This window comes from Sander vitreus, chromosome 13 (assembly GCF_031162955.1).
Source record: "Sander vitreus isolate 19-12246 chromosome 13, sanVit1, whole genome shotgun sequence".
In the NCBI taxonomy this organism is placed as follows: domain Eukaryota; kingdom Metazoa; phylum Chordata; class Actinopteri; order Perciformes; family Percidae; genus Sander; species Sander vitreus.
The window spans coordinates 25587301-25612836 of NC_135867.1; the positions used below are offsets into that span (position 1 = coordinate 25587301).

Consider the following 25536-nt stretch of genomic DNA (forward strand, 5'->3'; position numbering starts at 1 on the left):
CCAGGGTACAAGCGGCCGAAATGGGTTTCCTCAGGAGGGTAGCTGGCGTCTCCCTTAGAGATAGGGTGAGAAGCTCAGTTATCCGTGAGGAGCTCGGAGTAGAGCCGCTGCTCCTTTGCGTCGAAAGGAGCCAGTTGAGGTGGTTCGGGCATCTGGTAAGGATGCCCCCTGGGCGCCTCCCTAGGGAGGTGTTCCAGGCACGTCCAGCTGGGAGGAGGCCTCGGGGGAGACCCAGGACTAGGTGGAGGGATTATATCTCTAACCTGGCCTGGGAACGCCTCGGGATCCCCCAGTCGGAGCTGGTTAATGTGGCCCGGGAAAGGGAAGTTTGGGGTCCCCTGCTGGAGCTGCTACCCCCGACCCGACCCCGGATAAGCGGATGAAGATGGATGGATGGATGGATTTATTCTGTGAAGAAGGCAACGAGCCAATCAGAGGCAGAGTAAGGCGGAAATGTAGATGGGGAAAAAGACAATCAAACTACCATAAACAACAGGCTGGGCTCTGTCAATGGCTGTGAAAGAGGTCATTTCGCATGCAGATGGGAACCTTTCCAAAAAAACTCTCTTGCACACGTATTGCTAGTGTGCCATTGGTTGAGCTACCATGCGTGCCTAAGGTTGCTGACCCTTGATTTAGCTGATATTAGTTTTTATGAGGTTGAATCATTCAATTATTCACAGTTTTACTTATTGTTGCTTACTATGCAAACTGGTTCATGTTTTGACAAACTTAAAGGAATAGTTTTGGGAAATACTTGTTATATATTTGTTGCCAAAAGTTGGATGAGAAGATTGATACCACTCTATGAATCAACAGCCAGTTAGCTTAGCATAGCATAAAGAAGTTAAGTCACTGCTCCATGCCAAGACACACACAACGCCTCGTAAAACAACAACGTAGTGAGCTTTTATGGTGTTGGTAGGCAGACTATTTTCTGTTTCCATCCTGCTTTCATCCTTTATGCTAAGCTAAGGTAGCCAGCTGCTGGATGTAGGACCTAGCTTATTAAACATACAGATATAAGAGTGGTATCAATCTGTTTGCTACGGTACTCTAAATCTCTCTGTCCAAACTGACATTAATGACAATTAGAACTGAACTTTGGCTTGTGAATATTTGCTATGATAAAGCTTCCGGCCTGAAAATAGCTACTGAATCAGCTTGTACCCCTTGTACAGCACACACATATGTTTTTGTTCATCACACCTACCTGTTTTTGACATATGTATTCATTATCTATATGCACTAAAGTTTGTACTCCACCAATTAACACCAGTGTTCTGTATTTGTGTTTTGTTACCAGTCCACAGCACCTTTCCTGCACATTGGAGCCCTGGCAACAGTCACAGCTATCAGCTGGTTGGTAGCTGGATATGTGGTCCGCAGAGAGAGATCCAGTAAGTGTTGATTGGTATTATATGATTTTATATCTTTGAGTAATGTGCCTTACCCTCTGGTACTCCGAAAAGATCACCACTTCTACTCGCCAACACAGACAGAGCTAAACATTTCTTGTCATAATGAGTAAATGAGATGAGGTGAAAATGAATAAGGAGACCCTTACACCCGCTTACTCCTCCATCTTAGATTTCCACGTGATGGTGTTGCTGATCTACATCGTCATCCTCCTGGCTCTCTATTTGGCACCGCTCACATTCACCTGCCCCTGCATCATGGACCGCCACAGCCTCAGACCGCGACCAGACATCATTGGTCGACGCGGAGCTCCTATGGTGAGTTGGTTCTTTGCCAGACCTTGCTGTCTGATCTAGCTAATTGTTCTGTGGGCAGAACAAGTCACCACAGAGGCCTGTCAGCAGTGTTGGGGAGTACCTAGGTACATGGAAGTAGAGCTGTAACAATTCCAAGTTTTGCTGCACAATTAATTGTCTCAGAAATAATTGCGATTAACAATATAATTGTCTCTTTCAGTTAAATAAAAAAAAAAAAAAATTATTTATTCCTTACAAATTAAAGTTTTAAAATGAAAAATGAAATGTTTTTGTTATATCACTGTTATGTGACCCAGATAACGTAGAGAATGTGTAATAACACAAGTACACAGCCTATGAAGTAAACAACGGCTCTTTATTATCATAAAACATTTTTTCTAACTGTATGCCCCCTTGTCATGTTTGTTGCTATGAACGTAAATAGGGTCAACAGTGCCAACAGCTAACAATTGAAATAATAAAAAAATATATAGTCAATTCAATTCAACATCTTTATTAATCCCACAAGGGGCAATTAGTTAGCTAATGTTAGCAATCCATTGTGGTTTAAAAAAGACTCCGCGATTATGTAAGAAAAACCTGACAATTGGACAATCATTTAATAATTGTTACAGGCCTACATGTAACGGCGTTACGTAATTGAATTGCAAAATAAAGGTAACTGTAATCCGTTAGCATTGGGAATCCGTTACTGGGAGATAAAAAGTGTAATTAAATTACAGATTACATTGGGGGTTACATCTGAATATTTTCTGTAAAAAGCTAGGTTATATGTTGAATAATATTAATTGTGTTGCTTTGCATGTTTTTCATATGCACAATGTCTTCTTTTGCCACATCCAGCACAGCAGTTTAGTAAAGTTTGATGCTATTCTGATGTCTTCGATTGGTTCTCCTGTTTCTGAATTTGCAGCGCCATAGCCATCATTAGAAATTTAGAAAAATAATCAAAAAGTAATTAAATGAGATAAGTTACATTACTTTGATAAAACAATTGAAATAGTTACACTACTATTACATTAAACAACCAATTAAATGGATAACTTGTAATCGGTAGCCTATTACATTTCCAAAGCAACCTTCCCAACACTGCCTGTCAGGTGTCACCTTTTTAATGTTTATAATCCTCCTGATGGGTCAATTCATTTGTTTTTATGTTCCTAAGTACATAGACTGAATGTGTGCATGAGTCTGCACTACAGTGTATTCCAATACAGTACATGAACCTACTGCTATCAGGCTCAGTGAGCATGAGAGGCAACAACACACTGAACTGTCATTTCACACCTGGGAAAGCAAATGCCGTTCCACATGACTAGCTATAAACAAATGTACAGTGATGTTCAGAGCTGTGATTCCCTGCCCTCTAAAGGCACATACACTCATGCATACGCACAGTATACACAGACACACAAATCACACAAAAACCACCTGGTTTTTACCTCTCTGCAATGTACCTCAGGTTTTTAAATAAATCTCAGATGTAGGCCTACGCATATTTTTATGACTAAAAAAACATCAACACACAAATTATTCAGATATTACTATGTTTGCATGAAGTCCATACTTTATATAACATACCTATGGTGATGGACAGAGATTTTATAGACTTGGACACAATCACTGACTGATTACCCGCAGCTATAAACAGATGATTGAATAAAGCTGAAATAGCATTGAAAACACTATTCAAAAACCACACATTATCAGAAATATGGAGATGAATTCATTGGACATCAGAGCTCTTTTGTATTTCTGTCTGTCTATTGGGAATTGTGTTGTAATGTGTTCTTAACATTGCAGATAGCGAACATAAAAACAGTAAAGTTTCGAAAAAGAGTTAAAGGTTGTCACAAAATACAAGCGGAAAATACAGCATCTACAAACAACCTGTGTTCTTTAAGCTTTTGTTTTACGAGTTTGTTGAAGAAAATTAACCTAATTTTGATTATTTTCACAGCAATTAAATTTGTTTTACTAAGTATCTGTCTGTGTCTACTCTCAGTATTTATATTGAAAGCAATATCATGAAATGTGATACTGAAATTTGTGATTTTAAAGGAAGCTTAATCTGGATTTCCACCTGAGCAGGAGCAGCCACTGCTACTCTGCTAAACTGGCTAGCCAGTAGTTTAGCTAGTTTTTTTTTCTCCTTCATGATAGGATTAGTCATGTAAAATAACAAATACACTAACCAAGGTGTTGGTTTATCGACATTTTTTAAATAACACAAAACAACTAGGGAAGTAAATGTAGTTTTAGTTTTAGCAAAAGCTAGCCATAGCTATCTCCTCAGCTAGCGTTCACTCGCTAACATTACAGCTCTCTTGCTTTAGACTAGTTTGTCTTTGTTAATCTGTGTTGGTTTCTCTCTATTTTGTAGTTACCACACATTTTACATGCTGTTTTTAAGGAAATTGTGCATTTCTATGGCATAATACATTTTGATATTGTTAAAAGATGCCAAAATGTTCTTTTGACCAAATATGTAGTTACTGCATTTTGGAGGTGCAGTATTGTAGCCCATTGGTAATGCTAATTCTCTCTTTAAAAAGGTTTAAGCTTAAACCCTGAATACATAAGTTGTGTTAAAAGTTCTTTTTCTATAAAGAATTTTGATAAATAAACCATGTGTGGTAGTATATGCATGCTAAAGAACCACTGTACCTTTCAGGTTTCACTTTTAATCATTTCCTAGAAATGTATTTTTAATAAATTGTGCTTTTCTATTTATATGTTCTTTTATAATTCTACCACTTCCTGTGTATGTGTGTTTTTTACACACAGTGACTGACAGTTAGTCTCCCCTCTGCTCTAGCTGGGCCCAGAAAACACCATGGTGTCCTTTAACCGAGCCCTGCAGCATGGAGCCAGCTCCCTGGAGGCAGACGTCACCATCAGGTTATTAAGCACACATTAATAACATTTTTAATCCTTGGTTATTTATCTTGAATGACTTGAGTGTGCTCTGAAGTTCCACATATAGATCCCATACCTGAGATATAGGTTGTTTGGTAGAAAGTTAAACATTTCCATTTAATGAGAGAGATGCAGCTACATATTGCCTTGTTTAGTGATTATCAGCACATTGATGTGTTTTACTGTGCTGCTGTTTTGATTGTTAGGTTACAGGGCTGCACGACATGAGAAAAATATCTAATTGCGATTATTTTGACTGACATTGCAATTGCAACATGAGTCATGATATCAGTGGGAATGATCATTTTTGTATCATTATTCCCATTTTCATTGAAAAATATTTGAATAAATTTTTTAATAATTATAGTGTGATTTTTGCGAGGATCTGTTCCAAACAAACATGTTTTTTATGTAGTCTGTAGGATATGATTTGTAGGTATAGGATATAGATAATATTGCGATTAATTGTGCAGCCCTATTAGATTATTATTATATTTCCTTTTACCAAAGTATATATACTATATTGAATTGTAATTGAAATTCTAAAGTAGGCTACAACATTTTCGGACTATTTTGTCTCTCCCAGTGTGGACGGCGTTCCCTTCCTTATGCGAGACCGCACGTTGAGACGGACCACAGACGTCAGTAAGGTCTTTCCAGCCAGACAGTATGACGATGCCTCTTTCTTCAACTGGACAGAGATTCGCTCTCTAAACGCAGGCCAGTGGTTTTTGGAGGTACGGAAATCCACTTCACCTCAACTCACCCTGACTCGTTCACGCAGATTCCATCACAGCTATACAATGTGTTCTCCCCTTCAATGACCCCCCCCCCCCACATCATTCACCATCTTCTGTTACTACAACAAAAGTCCTTTAGGAATATAAAATCTTTCAGTTTTTGAGGGAGTCCCGGAGAAGTATTGTGTCCTCCAGTGGTGAAATTGTATTTAGAATATGATGCAAAAAAAGGAAATTGATGAAGGAATTTCTGTGACTACAAGATGTAATGATTATAATTTGATCAGAAAACATGCTAAAAAGTGCAGTATAAATGTATTTGCTTCTCCAGTAATATGAACGCTGCATACTTTTTAAAGTGGCCCATTATTGCAGTGAAACAGTGCTGATTTTGAGGATGAAGGTGACCAAATCCTCAGAGGTTAATGTTTTGTAAAGGAGATAAGTGTGCACATGCTTTGATTTGTTTAGTTTTTTTTCAGTAGATAGTGCTGCACAGAAATGTTTAAATCTAATACCTAAAATATCAAACAATGCACAAATTAGGTAAGCATATACTTCATTTAGAATATTCTATACAGACCACTATCTCCTATACAGAAGGACATAGTGTATGTTACGTCTCTGTGTCTGCCTCTCTGCTGCCAGAGTGACCCCTACTGGACAGTAGAAACCCTGACAGAGAGGGACCGGAGCAGAATAGGCAACCAGACGGTCTGCAGTCTGGTGGAAATGCTGCGTCTGGCGGCCAGGGCCAACAGCTCTGCACTGCTCGACATCCGCAAGCCTCCACCCGAGCACCCGCGCTACCGGAGCTGGTTCATGGACACGCTGTGGGCCGTGCAGAAAGCAGGGATTTCCCAGAAGAGGGTGAGGACTGTAGGTCTCCTCCGTAATAATCCTTTAATTACTTAAATGTGCTGCTTGTAGTACTGTAACCCCAGTAAATCACGAGTACATAAACAACTGTCACTAAAGTTATCCTATCGATTCTTTTCCCTAGAATCGATATATGTTTTGAATTTATTTATTGTTACCAATGATTGACCTTAATATTTTCTGTTTTATACGGTACCACTACATCATATAAGTTTCCAGCAAAACACTGCGAAAGCAGAGAATCCATGTTATGTACTTCTTTACAAATTACATAAATGTCAGACTGACTGACTGACATGTGATGTGCATTCTTCTTAGAGAACAATTGCAAATCCATTTATCGTGAAAGAATCAAATCGGGACAAAAGCATATCGTCCCAGCCGTATTGTCCTACTTTGTTTGCTGTAATGATTGTATACCAAAGAAAAGGTTTGTTTGCCAAAAACCATATTCTACAAGCAGCACATTTTGACCATACAAGTGTCACATCTCTAGATATGAAGCACACACTGTATTCTGTCTGACCAAAGTCTGTCCATTTCACATGTGTTTGTGCCAGGTGACGTGGACCCCCGACACGGACAGGGGGAGGGTGCGAGGGCTTCAGCAGACGGCAAACGAGAAGCTGTCGGTGGAAGAGATCAGGCAGAGGGGAATAACAAGCCTGACCCTCCACTACAGCAAGGCCAGCCACAAAGACATACAGTAAGAGCAAGCATCTACTGCTAGGCAACACGGGAACGCCTTCTTTGTTTGTTTCTTCAAGCACGATCTGAAAAGAAGAACAAGTGGTGTCATTTTGACTTATTTCTCATGAAAATAAGAGAAATACTTTTTAGTGAATTAAAATCTAACTATACTACAACTCTGCCATAGCCTGACAAACCAGGTCCCACATCCAGATGTTGGGTCTGGGAACTCACCAATGGCAGGGCTCAATCCGAGGGGCGGGATAAACGGTTGTCTTTCAAATTCCCTCTGAACGCAATAGGACAGAGCTACAACCAACCAGAGCAACAAAGAAGGTAGCAGAGCTAGTGGATAGGTTAAACTTTTGCTGTATCCGGTCGGCAAAACTCTGAACACATCTTCCTTTTTTAAGAATGACTTCAGTGCCGTTCTTTGTTCTTTTCTCAAAGAAAAGATTAACTCCAAGTCTTCCAGAGTCGCGGCCAAAGGCCGCTGTTTGCCAGCAACAGCAGCCATCTTCTTGGTTTAGTAGCAGGGAATTCACGCGGAACCGTCGCAACTCTGCCGTCATTATGTTAAGCCCGCCCACCAACTCTATACACGATGTGATTGGCCTGACTACAGTTTGGTTTTTCCAGCTCACAAGCCAACGGAGAGTTGCTAGATGACCCAAATTACATTTGCTGCCGCTAGGGCGCGTCTAGATTTCTAGGCTAACTCTGCCACATTTCTGGACTGATGTCAAATGTTGTCCATGTTCCCTTTAAAGTAATGTGTTTTCTTGGCTGCTGCCCATTGTCTTGGGCTGGAGCTGGCTGAGTGGATGTGGAAAAGGTAAGGAGGTAAACAAGTATGGGAACCATTTCAAGTCAAATTTCTTCCTAAGGAGAAGAGATGAGATACTACAGCATATGTGGGGTAAAAAAAACTGTTATAAAGCCTTTAGTGTCTCCAGAGGGAGCTGGGGGAAAATCACATGAATGTCCTCAAGTGGTGTCACCTGCGTCAGCGTCGCTTGGGTCTGAGGACTAAAAAGGAAAAGAATCCGGGGGTGTGGAGTAAGAATGAAGTGAGTGTACCAGTCTTCATCTCTGCTTGAAGCTAGCAACTCGAGGCTACATTATCCGGTACTCGCATCACACACACAAATCTCCAAATGAACTGGCGGCGGCCAAGATGCATTGCGGATTAATGTAGGCGCTAAAGATTTGACAAGCGAGAAGAATAAGTGGAATGAAAAGTAGGATATCTCTGTCTCTACTGGATCAAGTTTGATCCAATAAAGGCTCTGAACACCGACACGTGTTTTCAGTTAACCTGGCTGATAAGACCTCCTCCCAGGCATCTTCCTGAGCCTCCTGTTAGCTCTGTTGCAACTGTTAAAGCAGGACAAATGACAGCTTTATCATTCTTAAGGCAGTGACACACCAACCCGATAATCGGCCATCAGACAGTCTGGCGAGGTCGGTGACTCGAGTCTGTTCGGTGTGGTCCGTGCTGTCGTCCGTCCGAGGAGCTGTCGGCCTTTTTGGCCATTTTGGCCGACCTGACTTGTTGCGTCGGAGGGCGGGCAGTCGGACTTCATGACCAATCTGATTGGTGGAGTGCTAACCTGGAAATGACGTGCAGGATGAGCGTGACTAACGCCTCTCAAAATCGGACTAAAATCTTTTAAACTCACCTTTGTCGATCCGCCATTATGCCCGGTTGAAAAATCCGGGAGCAGCCAGACCCACATGACGCGTTCGTCCAATCAGCTGCCGGTTTTCATTTTTTTAATCGACAATACAGATTAGCGCCGCCTGCTGTTATGGAGACGTATTACACGCTCAAGTCGACGTCGCTTCGGTGTGTTCTGAGGTACTTTTTGGACCTCGGGGAGCCTTTTCTGCCAACGGTCGGCTGTTGGGTTGGTGTGTCAGGGGCTTTATTGGTAGATGAAGATTTGTGACCTAATAGATTCCCATCAAAGCTCTGGCCCACCTTCAACCTGAGCAGAGGTCTAATCAGCCAGAAGAACTGAAATCACCTGTGTGGGTGTCCAGAGGCTTTTTAGGAGTGCACTGCTAAATCAGTGGAGTAGTCTTTTAAAGCACCTCTCTATACTATTAAATATTCCTCACCAAATCAAAGTCAGTGTTCAAAAGAACAACATTTGTACCCATTTGTTATTATTTTGAAGAGTTTAACAGTTAACAGTTTAACAAAACACAGCTGATCCACTTTATTAGCACCGGGCCTGTGCTGCAAGCATCAGCAAACGACCCCACAACTTCAAATAATTATTAATTAATAATCCGATTTTGATTCAACTGGTGTTAAAATCTGATTGGTGAATGGAAATGTGTAGCCCCAAGTGAGCCCCGTCTGCTTCAACCTAATGTCAAAAGTCAAAACTAACTGAAACCGTTTCAACTTTGGAAGAAAATGAAACCCCATTACTCATGGTAACATACATAAAATACATAACCAACATTCAAACAGTGTAATTCACTGTTATGATCCTTTAAAGTGCCCATATTATGAAAAAAAAATCACTTTTTCTGGGATTTGTTATTTTGTGTCTCTGGTACTTCCACACGCATACAAACCGTCCATGCTGTTTTGAGTGAGATACGGTTTCTGAATGTGTCCTGCCTTCAGTCTCCTGGTCAGCTGGTCAAAATCTGCACGGCTTTCTACGTCACTAGCCGAGACGAGGGGCCTAGGGGGCTAACCGTTAGCATGCTAGCGCTATCATGCTAGCTCGTTCTCAATGGCAAAACACTGCTACAACACACACGAATTCACCCTAATCTACAAAATAAATTGTATAGAACTACTTCCATGTCCCTGTTCTGCAGGTATTCCACACAGAGTTGGAAGTGCGCCCTCGTTTAGAAGAAGTCTGCCGGCTAATCCTGCCTTGTACAGGCCGAAGTTGCACAAACACCTAGCTAGCTCATGTAATTCTTACCTAGCTACTGAGCATGTGCGACTGCCAACAAAGATCTTACAGAAGTTGAGAGGTCTCACTCTGTAGCTAAAACAGAGACCTGAACACAGGGTGAAAAGAGGAGCTGCAGCAATGTGCAGTACAACAAAAATATGGAGTTGTTTGAAAATTAAACCATGTAAACCTATTCTGATACAATCTCAAATTACAATTATGAACCTGAAAATGAGCATAATATGGCCACTTTAAAGACATACTTTGCCTTCATCAGGGACACAAAGCGTCGTAGCATCTGTAGGGGAAATACTTTTCACAGTGCATTTCTGATGCACAAAACATTTTCAAGTGACTATATATTTTTGTGCTGCGAGTAAAAGGATCCGAGCAGTGAAAGGGAAAGGATCTTTTTTTTTCTCAGTGTTGAAATGTATTTTTCCTTTCCCCAGGGAGTATCTGGCCAACAATGTGAGTGTGACTGTCTACCCAGTGAATGATCCCTGGCTCCTCTCCGTTCTGTGGTGTAGCGGGGTGCCTTCTGTGTCCTCTGATGCCCCCCAAGTCCTCCAAAAGGTGCCTTACCCCATCTGGCTCATGGTAAACAGCTCTCCTCTCTCTGTCTCTCATCTGACACCACACACACACACACACACACACACACACACACACACACACACACACACGGACAGACAGGGTCACACAGCGAGACGAGAGGACAGCATGAGAGAGGACAGAGACTGACGAGGGCCCAGCAAGACTCGGGGGCAAGGACGCAGAGAAATATTAAGGGAGCGCAGCGGCAGACTGGAGCTCAGCATGGCGTTGGAGAACAACAGGACCCTGGGAAAGAGTCGGAGACAGGTTGAGACAAGGGCACGGATCCGAACTAAAAAAGCAGCTGCCTCGCCGGCCTTTGCCTTAGTCAGGGCCTTGTGTTGGCTTCAGGACACACGCTTGTTAATGGTGACCTCCGGTGGCGTTGACTGGAAACTACTACTTTTTTCCTTCTCTTTCAGAGTCAGAACGCTTACAACTTCATCTGGATCACTTCAGACCTGGTCTCCCTCGCCGTAGTCATAGGGATCTTCTGTTTTCAGAAGTAAGTACAGTTTGGACAGTCAACATGTTGAAAGTAACCTACAACTACTATACAGCACACAGCCTTCATGCATAAGCACCAATAAACCACATCAAACAGAAATGTATGGAACACTTATTTTTATTCATCATTGCATTTTAGTTCAAAGCACTTACATAAAAACATGTGTTTACTTTATGGTACGTCATTTGTGATATATACTATCATTTACTAACCAGAGGGTCGGGACCATAGACTGTAAAAAAACAAAACAAATGGACGACGCACCTCTACTTCCTCCCAAAAAGTGACTTAGTTACAGTCGTTAGACGTATGCAACCCGGTGGCAAGTACACATTGCTTTGTTTTTCGGGGTCACAAGGCCAAAAGGTTGGAAACCAGTGATTTAGTTCATGGATCCGTATATAAGGTCAGTTCACCTGAATTACGGAAAAATGAAACAACAAAAACAGGTTTTCTCACTCACCTCTAGTGGTTCAGATTACACCCAATGCAATATTTATTCGTAATGCATTTCACAAAGTATTGAAACATTACATTTACTCGCATAACACTTTTTGGTTCAGAACTCAAAAATGACAAAATACACTTAACATATTATATTAAAGTATTCACTTCATATATGATATGAGTCTGGACGGACGTTGATGTAAACTGCAACTTGCCTTGTTGTTGGAGGAATACACCCGCGAGACGGTAGTTCTAGTTTTCATACAAGTATTGTCAATATAATTTAACATTTGATCTGCTCTAGTGAACACAGTTAGGCATTTATAACATACATTATAACATTTATTAAGTACATTTACTGTATAACTTAAGTATGTCTTCCATCAGATATGTTTTAGGAGCAGCACATATCTAAATATATAAACAGCGCTGTTGTGGGTTTCCTGTGACTGCACAGTGTTAACACCAGCCTCTGAATCTGATTGGACCTGAGCTGAACGTTGGGGTCTTCTACACTGACTATATTCTCTCTTTCTTATCTATTTCTTTTGTCTTTTTTTTCCTACTGTCTTTTTTTCTTCTGACTTGTTTCCATGTTTTTCCTCCATGCTATAACCTGTCTTTGTCCTCTCTGTCCTCTCTTTCTCCTTTGACATTTGTTCTTTGTCCTGTGCTCTGCCTGATCTGCATGCAACCTTCCTCCGCTGCCCCTTGGCATCTGTCAGCTATCATGTAATCAGGTAACTGCTGCGACTGCCCTGGCCTCCTTGTCCGTCCTTCTTGTGTATTTTCTGCCCGACACCCAGGGGCCGAGTCCTTTCTTTCTTTCACTTTGCTTCTATATCAAAGCACGTTTCATTCCATTTATGTATAACTTTATGTGTATCCGTATCTTGAAGGCCGAGTCTGGCACAATTATTATTGAGTTGTATGATTTAATTAAAAAACGTTGCCTCTACGTGCTTGTAAAAGTTTGTATCTGTGTGTGCTGTGACAGATGGAGGATGAGCGGGATGCAGAACTATAACCCAGAGCAGATTATGCTGAGCGCTGTGACGCGTCGGTCCAGTCGGGACGTCAACATCATGAAGGAGAAGCTCATATTCTCAGGTGCAGCTTTGACTACATTCACACCTGGAAATAAATGTTTCAGGTTGTAACTGGACAGAACAAACGAGCATAACATCCAGATAGAAATACAGCAATGAGACTTTGAGGTTCTTAAAGAGATATTTTGATGATTTGAATCCAGCTCTGTGTCATGGCAGTCTGTGCAGATGAACGGTGTGTGGCTTCACCCCGTGGCCACAGCGCATATAGCTCCCAGCTGAGCAGAGCAGCCGAGGGTCTGCTGAAATCCACCGGATGAAAATACGTCACGGAGTGAGATCCGCATTGTTTTGCGTCATCCGGCAGATTTCAACATACCTCGACTGCTCCAAGCTCTGTGTACTTACGCCACGGAGGGAAACCAAACATCGTTCATCGAAACACTGCCCACACAAACATGACACAGAGCTGGATTCGATCCTCTTCTATACTCTTGTGTCCTTATGCAGAAGTACAGACTGTAATTGCAGCCCTATCGCCAGCAGAAAAACTCCAAGTGACACAAAAGGCATCACTTGGAGTTTTTATGCTGTCTTGTGAGTAGGGAGATCTGGGCACTGGTAAGATCGACGGAAGTTTAACATAGTTCATTTACACATAGTCTCGCATTGCCAGACCTTCCTCCACAGCGCTGCGGAAGCTAGTCCACACAGCATTCTGGGATGGGAGAAAAACGTGCTCTGGTTTATTGGCATTTCTTTAAACCAGTCACAATCGTCTTGGGCGGCGCTTAGCACAATGACAGAGCCTCTGCAAAACAGACTCGGGAAGGAACTTGTTTTGGTGGAAAATGTGTACGTTCAAAAGTAGTTTTAGTCGTGCGAGAGAAAACTCCGATTGGACAGATAGTCTAGCTAGCTGTCTGGATTTACCCTGCAGAGATCTGAGGAGCAGCTAACCATAGTCCTCACAAATCCACCGGAGTTTTAAGTTGGCCAACACAAAAAAAAGAGGAAGATAACGGACACCCGGTCAAAATGAGGGACATCCGGCGATATTTCCGGGAGCACCGCAGCAATCCTGGAAGTGGGACGTCGTCGATATAGACTATTTTCACATAATACATTATAATGATACAAAGTTGGTTGAATATTGGCAAATTATCCCTTTAAGTAAACATTCACAAGCCGCCAGGTTGTAGGCAAGTGTGTCCCCCCGTGTTAAAAATGCCAACACACAGTAAACACTTAACCCACACTTATCATAATACCTTAGTGTATCCCACTGTTCCCCATGACCTACTGTGCAGCAGCAGTCCAGTTGTTGGCGGCAATGCATCAAGAAGCTGGTTACAAGTGACAATAATCAACAGAAATGAAGGATTTGAAGTGTATGACATGCTGGATTCTGCTATAACATTGTTATTATTCATTATGAGCCCCCTTTTGTAAATGATTTATTACTTTATTCTTCTTTCTTTCCTTTTTTTCTCATCTTCTTTACTGCACATAGCTGCATAAATATAATGTATAATATCCTTTATTTATATGTTTTAGAAATACAGTTCTTCCAGTGTGTTCTGATAAACTTCCACACTGCGGTCTTAACAGACACTTGGGTACTGTTGCCAGTTACCAGACATACATCACGCATATAGGCACTTATCGCGGTGACTTTCACACCTGGGTCCAACAAGGAAGTGCATGCCAGTTTAATGATACTACCACTTGGGGGTGCCAAAATTTGACATTTCGAAACTATTCACATGGGAGCTTTTACTTGTACTTACATGCACCTCTTTAAACAGTGCTCAGTGGAAAACAGATGGTATATTATATAAATACCAGCTGTTACCAACTAACTCATTTCCAGCTATGTCAAGTACATTATAACAACATATTAAAATGTGTTAAATGTGTTCATTTAAAGAGGCTACAGCATCATCCATATTCTTTTTCTGCCATCTTTTTCAGAACTCAACAACGGGCTCAGCAGTACAGAGGAGCTTTCTCTGTACCCTGAGAACGGTTATGCCAGATACTCTGATGGAGGCGTCTCTGACTGAACAAAACACACCGCCACAGCTGGCAGATCTCGGTTGTTAGTCTGATTTCAGAGACTTGACTGACTGGACGTTATTCCATGGTAACTGATCTATCCGTCAACTTAACCCAGAAGTTATGACAGCATGGATACCAAATCTTGTCTAAAGTATTTGGCCTATTGATTCTTCAGATTTTAAAATAACACATTATTCACTTGCTGATATGCAGATCATTTTTATGTATTAAATGTATGTTTTGTAATCATTTTGTACGTATTTTTTTCCATAATACTGCATAAGACTGCCAGTCTTGGCCACATTCCCTTGAAAATAGTTCATCATTTACCTTCAAAGTTGCTTTTAAAAGTAATTTTTCTCACTTTCAGTGTTATAAATTGGCGTTATAAATGGGAACGCATGGCTGATGTGTCTATGTCGTCATCACCTAAGGGGTAAGCTGACAAATGAGCAAACGTCTCATGATTAGTCAGATGCTATTTCCTACTGAACTGAATCCGTTGACCAGGTAAAACTGAAATTTGTGTTTTCTCAAAATGAATCATAATTTTAAATCATCATCATCATATGACATTTTCACGTAGAAACATGACTTCTACTCATTCAACATTATTACCAGCTAAATGTGGTGATGTGTGAGGTGGTAGGGCCAAAAGTCCATCTGACTACCATGAGAAAAAAATCTCTGTTCAGTCTGTTTGCTTGAGTGACCTTCTTAAAAGTTATATTTGAGTTAATACAGGCTGTAATCTTGTATTTTTCCATGTCATGTACTTCACTGTTGTTTTCTAACATAGGAAATGGGCTGTGTAGTGTTCTGTATTATAAACTAATGTAAATATGAGTTGTTTTTAAATTTTTTCAATGGTTTGGACATATCAATTGTATATTTTTTTGTTTTCATTTATTACCATCACGACTGATGTCCTCTTGTAAGTGCGAAAGACTGATTAGATTAGGGCCTACGTGAAAACTTCTTTTCTTTCAGTTTTCATGGGATGAGGGAGTTTGGGGGGGGTTTGAGAGTATATTGTGATCACTGTTCTTTTTTTGTCATGCCATGATTGATTTACTATATAGTCATATTAGCTATTACGATTTTCACATGCTGAACACGCTGCCTTTTTTGTTAAATGAATGGACTGGTAGAATAGTGTAGGATATTATTTGTCTTTCAGTTTAATAGTAGGGGTACAAATTTCAAGTTAGAACTACACTTTTAGCCGCAGACATGTTGACTGTTCAATAAAAGTGATCTTTTCTCTGTGAAAAATGTGCAGTTTGTCTTTTGTGGAAGATTTGTAACAATTACATCCAAATGTAGATACTCAAAATGGAAATACAAATCTTGGATTCTCTTACAGTAGGTCAAAAGATTGAGCTACTTTTGTCCAGAATGAAATATCTCAACAACTACTGGATGGATTTAAATTTTGTACAAAGACTTGTGGTCTCTAGAGGATGAATTCTAATGACTTTGGTGAACCTCTGTCTTTTCCTCTCAGCCTACAATGTAAGAAGAGCAGTAAAGAAGGCAAAAAGGTACTACGGGAAGAAGAAAGTGGAACTGCAATTCCTGGAGGACAGCCCCAGATGCATGTCGCAAGGTCTGAGAACTATGACTTGACTACAAGCCCGCCTCTACTATTTGTCAAGTGCTGATGCATCTATAGCAAGTGAGCTAAACACATTTTATGCTCGCTTTGCGGCCATCAGCAGCCAACATGCAAAAACAGCTGAAGCAGAGGTTAATGGATGGGTGGGTGCACCTTGCACACCCATCTTCCTTTTTTGAGCATTTTCTTTACCTTTCGATTTCCTGAGATTTTCTTGCACGGCTAAAACTATATATATATATTTTTTAAGATTATCTTTTGGGCATTTTAGGCCTTTATTGATAGGTAAGCTGAAGAAATGTAAGGGGAGAGAGAGGGGGAATGACATGTAACAATAACCTGACTCCGCCAGATGATGAATTGCTTCGCATTTGCTCGGCATATCCATCTGGGAACTTTCCGTTTGAGAACTTTTGGGAAGGGGCGAAAATACTGGTTAGCTGATTGGACAAACCATGTGTCTATCACCACCTATGTTGGTGATAGACGGGCTAAATCAACCAATCAGATCAACAATATATCAAACTCTTGCCGAAACCAGTCGGGAGAAGAGCAAAAACATCTTTTCCTCCGAGAAAAGCCTCCAGTGCCGTATTTTGCTCTTCTTTCAATGAAGGAATACTTTCTAATTTGGATAAAACTTGCGCGATAGCTACGCTCATCTCATCCGTGGAAGCCGCCATGTTGTTTAGACTGAACAGTCGCTTCTCGTTGCGTCACACCTAAACCTGCCTTAAAACCAATGCTCGTTGGTCAGTCGTTTGGCGAATGGTTCAAAATTGTCTCTGTTTCAAGATGCCAGACTGATCTGTGAGTGGAAAACTGGAACTTGCAAGATCAGGATGGTCTCACGAGGCTAATGTAGCAAAGGGCTGCAGGTCGGAGTTGAACCCAGGCCCCCTGTGTCGAGGAGTAAACTTCTATATATGGGCACCTGCTCTACCAACTGAGCTATCCTGGCGCCCAGCTAGAACAACTTTTGAACACATTCCACCAAAACAAGTTCCTTCCCGAGACTATTTTGCAGAGGCACCGTGGGTCTGTCTGGCGCTTAGTACCACCCAAGACGAATGTGATTGGTTTAAAGAAATGCCAATATATCAGAACACGTTTTTCTCCCATCCTAGAATGTTGTGTGGACTAGCCAGACCCTCTTCCGCAGTGCTGTGGAGATAGGTCTGGCAATGCAAGACTATATCTCACATGGAAAAGAAGGAAGCTATGTGAGATTGCTGTTCATTGACTAAGGTTCAGGGTTTTACAGCATAGTTTCCTCCAGGCTGGTCATAATTGAACACCTCACTGTGCATGTGGATCCTTGACTTCATGACAGGCAGACCTCAGGTGGTGAGGGTGGGCAGACACACCTCTTCCACCCTCATCCTTGACAACGGAGCACCCCAGGGCTGTGTTCCACATGGCTGTGAAGCCACTTTCGAATCTTTAACACAATCATCAAGTTTGCTGATGACACAGCTATTATCACAGACAACTATGAAAAGGCCTAGGCTACCTGAAAGAAGTAGAGGACCGGACCCGCTGGTGTCAGGACAACAACCTGCAAATGAATGTCTGCAAGACTAAAGAGATGATAGTGGACTTTGGGAAGAGTAGGGAAGGAACTACGCTCCCGTTATTATCAGCGGGTTCTCGTGGAGAGGGCGGACAGCTTCAAGTACCCTGGTGTCCACGTCACTGAGGGTCTGACCTGGGCGCTGTATACTGACTCAGCAGTGAGAAAGGCCAGGCAGAGATTGTTTGACCTCAGATGTCTGAGGACATTTCAGGTTCCCTCTCAAATACTGAGCAATTTCTACCCCTGCAATATTGAGGGCATCCTGACAGGGAACATCACTGCCTGGTACAGAAACAGCACCGAACAGGACTGTTCAGGAGGAGCTTCTACCCTCAAGCCACTGGGATCCTAAATGAGGACACTGCCTTAGACTGCACAAGTTGAAGGAGTTGACGGGATTACATTTCACTGGAATTGTACCTCGTACAATTTCATGTGACAAATAAAAATTGATTGATTTTATTTCAGGAAACAAATGAGCATCCTTCAACGTATAGACACATACAGTAGAATTACTAACAGTTGAGGATAAGCGGTGGTAAAGGCTCATTGTACATAATAAAAAATGACGCTGTTGCAAGAAATAAAAAACGTTTTTTTTATTCGCAAGTCATCTCAACAGCAGCATAAAGAATACAACAGATTATAAAGACATTCTCATGAAGCTGTCGTCTGGGCCGGTAGAGGGTATTCAGAGAGAAAGTGAAGGTCTGTGTCCTCTGCGCCGTTGTTGGGGCTGTCAGATGGCATGTGGCAGCCGGAGTCTCTCGGGCAGTTGCTCATATCTGCCTTTGTGTTCTCGCTGGGGGTCTCGGCCGCCTGATTGGCCTCATTCTCCAACTGACGATCAGCTGTGAAGCAGAGAAGACGGGTTGGTTGGATGTACTGTCCCAGAGTTGCATAGATGAGCAGTAAGTAATCCTTTACAGCTAGTATTCCTGTGCAGTAAGGCTCAACGGCCTGTGTTTCTGCAGTTACTATCCCTGTGTGTCCTGCTCTATTCTCAGTAACCTGTATCCTGTTATCTTTAACCTCTTTAGCTGTGGCCCGCATACCCTCTCCCAGGCGTATCTACTTGAGGTGCAATGTCACTTGTCCCTAGGGCAGGACAATATATCGATATTATAACCACATCGATATATGAGAGTAGATATCGCCTTAAATTTTGGATATCGTTATATCTTGATATGACACAAAGGTTGTCTTTTCCTAGTTTTACAGGCTGCATTACAGTAGAGTGATGTGATTTTCTAAACTAACCAGACTGTTCTAGCTGTTCTGTTATTTGCCTTTACCCACTTAGTCATTGTATCCCTGTTATTGGTGATTATTTATCAAAACTCTGATTGTGTTAATATTTTGTGAAAGCACCATAAGTCAACATTACAATATATCGACATCGATGTTTTTGCTAAAAAACTAGCATGATATTTGATTTTCTCCATATCGCCCAGCTCTACATGTCCCTCTTTTCTATCCTTGGATGAGCTTTTTCTCTGCTTCCCACTACTCACAGCGCATTTGCTGCAGGGAGTCGACAGCGTCGAGCAGACGATGCCTGTGCTCTGGATCAGTCACATTCAGCTCTGTCAGGTGGTGCTCCCTCAGCCTCATCAAGTCATCTACTGTTTGGTAGCCGTTCAGCTGTAAGGACGAGAAATGCTCCTGGGGAAGCAAGTGGAAAAAGAAACATTCAGGAACACCCTCTTGTATGGAAGATAATTGTCGCTATGTGAAATTCCAAAAGACAAAATACCTCCAAACTGAGGCGCTTTAAAACTTCCTGGACAGTTGATTTGTGTCTCACTCTGTAGGTTTGTGTCTCCTTGGGTGTGTCAGGACTCTTCTCTGTTAGCACATCCACATAAATGAACTTGAAATTTCCCATTCTGCCGTTAAGCATGCCTGTCCATATTCCCATGGGGGGCTTGGCGATTATGTCAATCACATCTCCCACCTGAAGGAATGTTTAGTTTAGTTTTATTACATTTATTTGACTGGGAGCATGTACAAAATACATCAATATCATAGACAGAGAAGAGCTTGTACCACATTGAACCTCTTTCCATCTGTACTCTGCCTGGGCAGTAGATACACACACTATTACTACTAATAGTATGAACACATACAAAATACAGTAAAAACCAAATGCTTTATAGCTTTCATATTTCTGTTAGCAGCCACTAAGACAAAATCAGAGGAAAAATCTAGGGCATCGCTAAAGTCAGTGGGATACATCATCTTGGGACCATTAATGTATGTACACAGTTTCATTGCAATCTATGAAATGGTTGTTGTGGAAAATCTGGACCAAAGTGGTGGACCAATCAGACCGACTAACAAAGCCATTTATAGAGCCATGCAGCGACCATTACCCCAGTATAATACAGTTATAGTAATGCAGTCCTACATTTAGTTTACTTCATTTCCATTTGCTTTCCAGTCTTGTTTATGTACCTTGAGTTTGAGGGATTCTGTGTCGTATGGACTTGGCACAAAGTCTGTATGGACTTTAGCTCTGCCACAAAACTGTCTTCTTGACAATAGATCGTCCTCCAGCCTGAGACTGTCTCTGTTACTGGAGCAGCCCGACCCACTGGTGACTCCACCTGGGGATCAGCAGACAAACAAGAGGGTTCAATAAAGGGCAAGCTAATTACTGCGTTCAATTCTAATCGAGTCATCCACATGTCAATAATAAGACCGCCCAAGTCTGAGTCAAGGGTTTAGTTTTTGATTTGTCAGAGGTTAGTGTAGCTCTACAAATTAGTGCATCTAACGGGAAGTAACAGGATACAGGAGTGTACAAGGATGGGTTGCATAATTCATCAGCCCGTGGTGTGAAGAGTACATTTGGCACTGTGCCTGAAGGTGCTTACTTGAGGAGCTTTGTCCACTGTGGAGGCTGTAGAGGCTTTCCAGAGAGTTACTGGACCGCCTGTGTCCTTTACTAAAGGGTCGCCCTCCTCCAACTTCCCTCTTCTCTGCTTCATCTTTCTGTGTGTTTCCAGTCTGCACAGTAAAAACACCAGGTGACATTTGCATTCTGCCGCATATGCTTTTGGTTCCCTCCCTGTCATTCGTTATCTTCCACTGCAGGGGAACAAAAAAAAAGGTTAACCAACCAGAAAGCTGAGTCAGGGCCCCTACAGTAAGCTGGCGTGTTTGATTCCTCATGTGAACAGCGCAATATCCCAGTTTATGCTGGAACATGCAGCTCCTCTGGTAAGCAAAATACTTAATCCTGCAAGAATCGCCTTGCTTTTTATAGCTGAGAGCTAGGAGGTGTGTGGCGAGCATAATCCCCAGCTACCTGTGCTCAGCTTGTAACTTCCTCTTCCTGTACAGGGACTATCACACCATGGACCATATTTGCATCATGCGTGTGCAGTTTGTGAAGTGCATAGTTGTGGATAGACTGCACTTAAACTTCACAGCTATGCAGCTTATAAAATATATGATCTGATTTAATTGGGTTTTGAAATTGTGAGGCAGACTCTTCTATAGCGAGGGGGTGCCTGGGAATAATTTGTTTGAATAAACAGCATCTGTATCACCTGATATTTTTCGCTTGAGACAAGAGGACAATTTAACCGGCCACATGCACACACTGATTATATACATAAACATAACACAGTGAACCAGTGCCAGTGAGCTCTCATACAGTAGTATGGCAGTTTTATCATCTAATAGCTTGATGGGAATCACATTAAAGGTATCATTCTTGATCTCTCGTTTATTTATGATATCTATAATAATGTTTTGACTAGTCAAAGCCTGAGTTTAGGAAATCTTAAATTACAATTTGAGTAGTCACAATTTGGTCACAATAATGGTACACAACATTACAAGCTTAACAAATGCACACAGGAACTAATGCATCAGTCGCAATGAGTTAATGCAGATGTATCATACATTCCTGTAGTCCATTACAGTAAGCAATGCTCAGGTCACTATGAGTTTATGTGATTAGTAAACACATAATAGATAGTCGCTGGTAGTCAGATGCAAACATAGACATGTTGCTGGGCCGACTGACCGCCATCCCTACAGCCACACAGCTAGCATGGATACAATATGATCATCATTTAGCCACACTCTCTCTTACAAATATGACAAAGACCTTTGGGTCATGCAGCAACATGTAGATGTTTGCATCTGACAAGTTTGATAAAAAAACAGCTTCATGCTTCCATGAGTATAGCTACTGCTGATCACATGCATCCCTGTCTCCTCTGTAACTGGATTCCAGCTGATTTGCTGGCATGTAAATACATAAGTATATAAAGTAACTGAGTTAATATCCATTAATTATGATCCATTAAGTGTTAACTAATTACATAACCTCGAAGTGACTTGATCATTTCTTAGTGGTGAGCAACATAAATCATCATTACACGTGCATCATAGTATGACAGCTCATTTACTGACACGCCAGGGCTCCTTCACTGCCATTTGTCATCCATCTACCAGATGCCCTCTGACTTCACTTCCTTTCCCTATAACCTGACTGCCCTGCACACCTGTTCCCACTTCCCTCATCTGCTCTGCAGTTGCCTGGCCTTCCCTCATCAGCCTCTCACTATACTACATGTACCGGCCCAGTTCCATTCCTTACGCTGACCATCAAAGTTGCCATGTGCCTGATGCCTTTGTTTTCAAGCCACCAGAACCAGAACCTCACTTAGATCCTGTACCTGCACCTGCCTGCCTGTAGCTTTCCCCACCACCCTGTGGCTTCAACTTCAGTTTGGACTGTTCTGTTTGGACTTTGCGACTGTTTGCTATCCTGGCTCCTAAATGGTGAAACAAGTCCTCCATTGACATCAGGACAGCAGGAAGTCTACACATCTTCCACCGCAGGCTAAAAACACATCTTTTCTGACTGCACCTTAGGTAAGTAGATGATGGCTATGAAAAAAATTCACTTACATGTGGCACTTACATGTAGCTTATTTGAAGCTAATGCACTTCTGTGATTCTTGCTGTTCTGAGTTTGTAACTTCATGGTTGAATGCACTTAGGGGAATGTCGCTTTGGATAAAAACATCAGCTAATTGTAATGTAATGGACTTGCTATCTATCCCCATAAGCTTTTGTATGTTTTTTATATGTGAATAAATTACTGAACTGTCCCTGTCTGCATTTGGGTCTTTCGCTCGTTGCACACCAGCTGTGACTCATGCCTCATATTCATATAGTTGTTGACGCATCTTTGCAGCTGTAGTCATTTTAAACCATAAGGTGGCAGAACATCCACATGCATGTTGGATCCGTCAGTTTAGTGCCAGTTTTAACTGTCTTTGTCGTAAAGCCCTGTCTGTAAAATGGCAAATGATAGTCTGATTGATAGTTTGCAGTCTGGCGGAGCAGGTGTGGACCTGACAGCTGTGTCTGCTTGGTAACAGATGTTATGTCGTTAGGTGTGAAGCACAGCAAATGCAGGGTGCAACGAACTTAAAACTGGTTGTATAAGGTTTGTAGAGTGCATGACATACAGTGATGGCTGTCAACGTTTTCTCAGACGGGGCCTTGACGTGCTTCCTGTCACCATGTGATGAGGTCTCCCTCCTCTGCAGCCTCAATTTGGTTGGATTGCAACTCTGCTCCTGCTTTAAAAACAAAACACACTGTAAACGGGGACGAATTCAGGATTTTTTTTAAGTGGACTGGCACAGGGGGGACCAATAATCTGTCAGGAATACGGCAAAGAAAATATGTTTAGAAATACAGGAAATATTGGAAAGGATATAACACAATAATTCTGCTAAATTAAACATCACATAAAATATCAAATCACATACAATATCACATTGATTATTAATTTCACTTGTTTTATATTAACAAATTGTAAATACAAATACAGTACACATTTTCTATAGGCTCATGCTGCATTCCAGACACAGTTTTTAACCCCTAAGTTAGGACTTCAAGTCACGACTCACGACTTGGTAGCGTTTCAGGCAAAGTCACGACAAACCCTTCTAGCCAGCGTTAGCTAGCGCTAGCTGATACCAGCGATTTCTAGTCGGCGACATATTTTGGGCTTCATTTATTAAACATAACCTGTAGTAGTACACAATCGCATGTGTATTGTTTTGATTACGATGTGCGGAATTACTTTACGTTGCCTATTTATGTCTATTTATTTATATTTCTCACCGCTAATCACCGGCGTCTGTACAGCATCAACAGGGGTCGACATTGTGTGTGTGTGTGTGACGTCAAAACTGTAACTGGGAGTACAACCATCTGGTACGTAAGTTACGGGTTGGTAGAAGGTTGTGAAAACACGAGTTAGGGGTTGCCTGGAACGCAGCATTGGTCTGCCACTTTTAAAAAAAAAATGCGCCCCCCTTCTTGCCCCGCCCCTGACTGTAAATAAAGGGTTTGCCCACAACTGCCAAATAAACATGCTGTAGGTCTACATTTTCTGTCTAAAAATCAGATTTGGTGTGGTTCAGTGGTGTCCAGGCAAAATTCCTCGATGGACCAACTGGCAGATGGAGCTTGGTTCTCTTACCACAGCGCTTCCATTATCCCGTGGTTTCATCAAAGGCGAGGGCTGTCTGCAGGCTTCAAATCTCCCAAACTGTTTGGGTAAAAGAGATTAAAATGTGTTTTTGTGGTGACAGATGGGCACATTATCTGCGTGTATGTGTGCATTCTCCCTGTGAGCCCACAACATAAACAGTATGTGTTTATTCCCTGTTTTATGATGTGTGTCTGAATTAGGTTTAACCCTGGCAGCCATACAGTTCTTAGATATGATGTATTTTTTTCATATCCCAAGTCAAAATATTGTGGCGTGTATTTGAATGATCACGTTGCGCTGATCTTGTACTATTGACTGAGTTATGTTAAGAAAAATATGATTTCAGTATCATTTGGGGGGAGGTTGCCTACCTACTGTGTTATTTTTGTCAATATGTATAAAGTATTCCACCCTGCTTAATTTGTATAATCTGCTAATCTATATTCTTCAAGTGGAGACAGTATGGGCACAATGAGTCATTTTCTTACTTGTTTGCCATTAGCTTCCGTTAGCGGTCATTCAGCGCTGCCCTCAGAACATCTGTTACACTGACTCTTGGCTCATTCCCAACATTGGCCGTTAGTAAACTGAGGCGTCACTGTCATGCACTGAGTGGTTTGCAATTATACGAAACCACCATATTAATACAAATTCAGAGTTTTGGGGTTTCTCTGTGACACATGCGATCATGTGCGCTGATGCATAGCGTGGAGTCTGATTTCAACCAGTGATTGATCGTATTCCCAAGCGAGGGGGAGAGAGAGGAATCTCCATAACTGGATGCTGAGCTGAAGGATAACTGGTTGAGATTTGTGATAATGAGGAAGGCACTGAATAGGAGACTGAGTTAGTGGATGCTGTTCTCGTCCCCAGGGATTTGTAATACAATAAAGAAGCTGCTTTGCACTGCCCCTTGATGACATCAGGGTGTCACGCTTGAGACAGTTGGTCACATTCACTCCGTTCTATATCGACACATTTCATTTCCGGGATTGCTCCGTTGCCACCGGAAATTCCGCCGGATGTCCCTCATTTCGGCCAGATGTCCATAACCTTCCTCTTTCTTTCTGTTGGCATTTTAAACTCCGGTCGAATATAATAATAATAATAATAGCCAGACTCTCCTCCACAGCGCTGTGAACGAAGGTCTGGCAATGCAAGACTACATTTTCTCTGAATCTTTCAGTAATAAATATATGAAATGCATACAAATTACAGTGCCATTACTTTTCGTAGCTTTATGTGCAAATG

The 25536-nt window shown here is 41.8% G+C and overlaps 2 protein-coding genes across 5 annotated transcripts in view; one reads left to right on the top strand and one right to left on the bottom strand.

Annotated features, from left to right (window-relative positions):
- Window positions 1–15825, top strand: part of gdpd5a (glycerophosphodiester phosphodiesterase domain containing 5a) — a 34746-nt gene extending 18921 nt beyond the window's left edge. For 2 of the 4 annotated variants that reach the window (XM_078266268.1, XM_078266269.1), the window contains exons 7-16: window positions 1307–1400; window positions 1591–1736; window positions 4555–4637; window positions 5242–5392; window positions 6044–6274; window positions 6835–6980; window positions 10347–10494; window positions 10914–10996; window positions 12444–12556; window positions 14470–15825. In XM_078266268.1, coding sequence (XP_078122394.1) covers window positions 1307–1400; window positions 1591–1736; window positions 4555–4637; window positions 5242–5392; window positions 6044–6274; window positions 6835–6980; window positions 10347–10494; window positions 10914–10996; window positions 12444–12556; window positions 14470–14561 — 1287 coding nt within the window. In that variant the 3' untranslated portion in view covers window positions 14562–15825. The remainder of the gene's footprint in view (window positions 1–1306; window positions 1401–1590; window positions 1737–4554; window positions 4638–5241; window positions 5393–6043; window positions 6275–6834; window positions 6981–10346; window positions 10495–10913; window positions 10997–12443; window positions 12557–14469) is intronic. The other 2 variants (XM_078266271.1, XM_078266270.1) reach the window with 2 other exon arrangements.
- Window positions 15826–18328: 2503 nt separating this feature from the next.
- samsn1b (SAM domain, SH3 domain and nuclear localisation signals 1b) lies at window positions 18329–21052 on the bottom strand. Its single transcript, XM_078266059.1, has 5 exons — window positions 20630–21052; window positions 20208–20359; window positions 19507–19707; window positions 19265–19415; window positions 18329–18601 (listed from the first exon to the last, which is right to left on the bottom strand). Exons 1-5 carry the CDS (start codon window positions 21048–21050, stop codon window positions 18408–18410), a joined length of 1119 nt encoding a protein of 372 aa, XP_078122185.1. The 5' UTR covers window positions 21051–21052; the 3' UTR covers window positions 18329–18407.
- Between the last annotated feature and the right edge of the window lie 4484 nt (window positions 21053–25536).

Excerpts from the sequence above, each read along its gene's own strand:
- samsn1b (XM_078266059.1), bottom strand. The coding sequence starts at position 21,050 with ATGCTCGCCACACACCTCCTAGCTCTCAGCTATAAAAAGCAAGGCGAT. Across the intron at positions 20,360-20,629 it reads CAGTGGACAAAGCTCCTCAA|GTGGAGTCACCAGTGGGTCG; the intron begins GTAAGCACCTTC and ends GCTGATCCCCAG. Across the intron at positions 19,416-19,506 it reads TAAAGCGCCTCAGTTTGGAG|GAGCATTTCTCGTCCTTACA; the intron begins GTATTTTGTCTT and ends TTGCTTCCCCAG.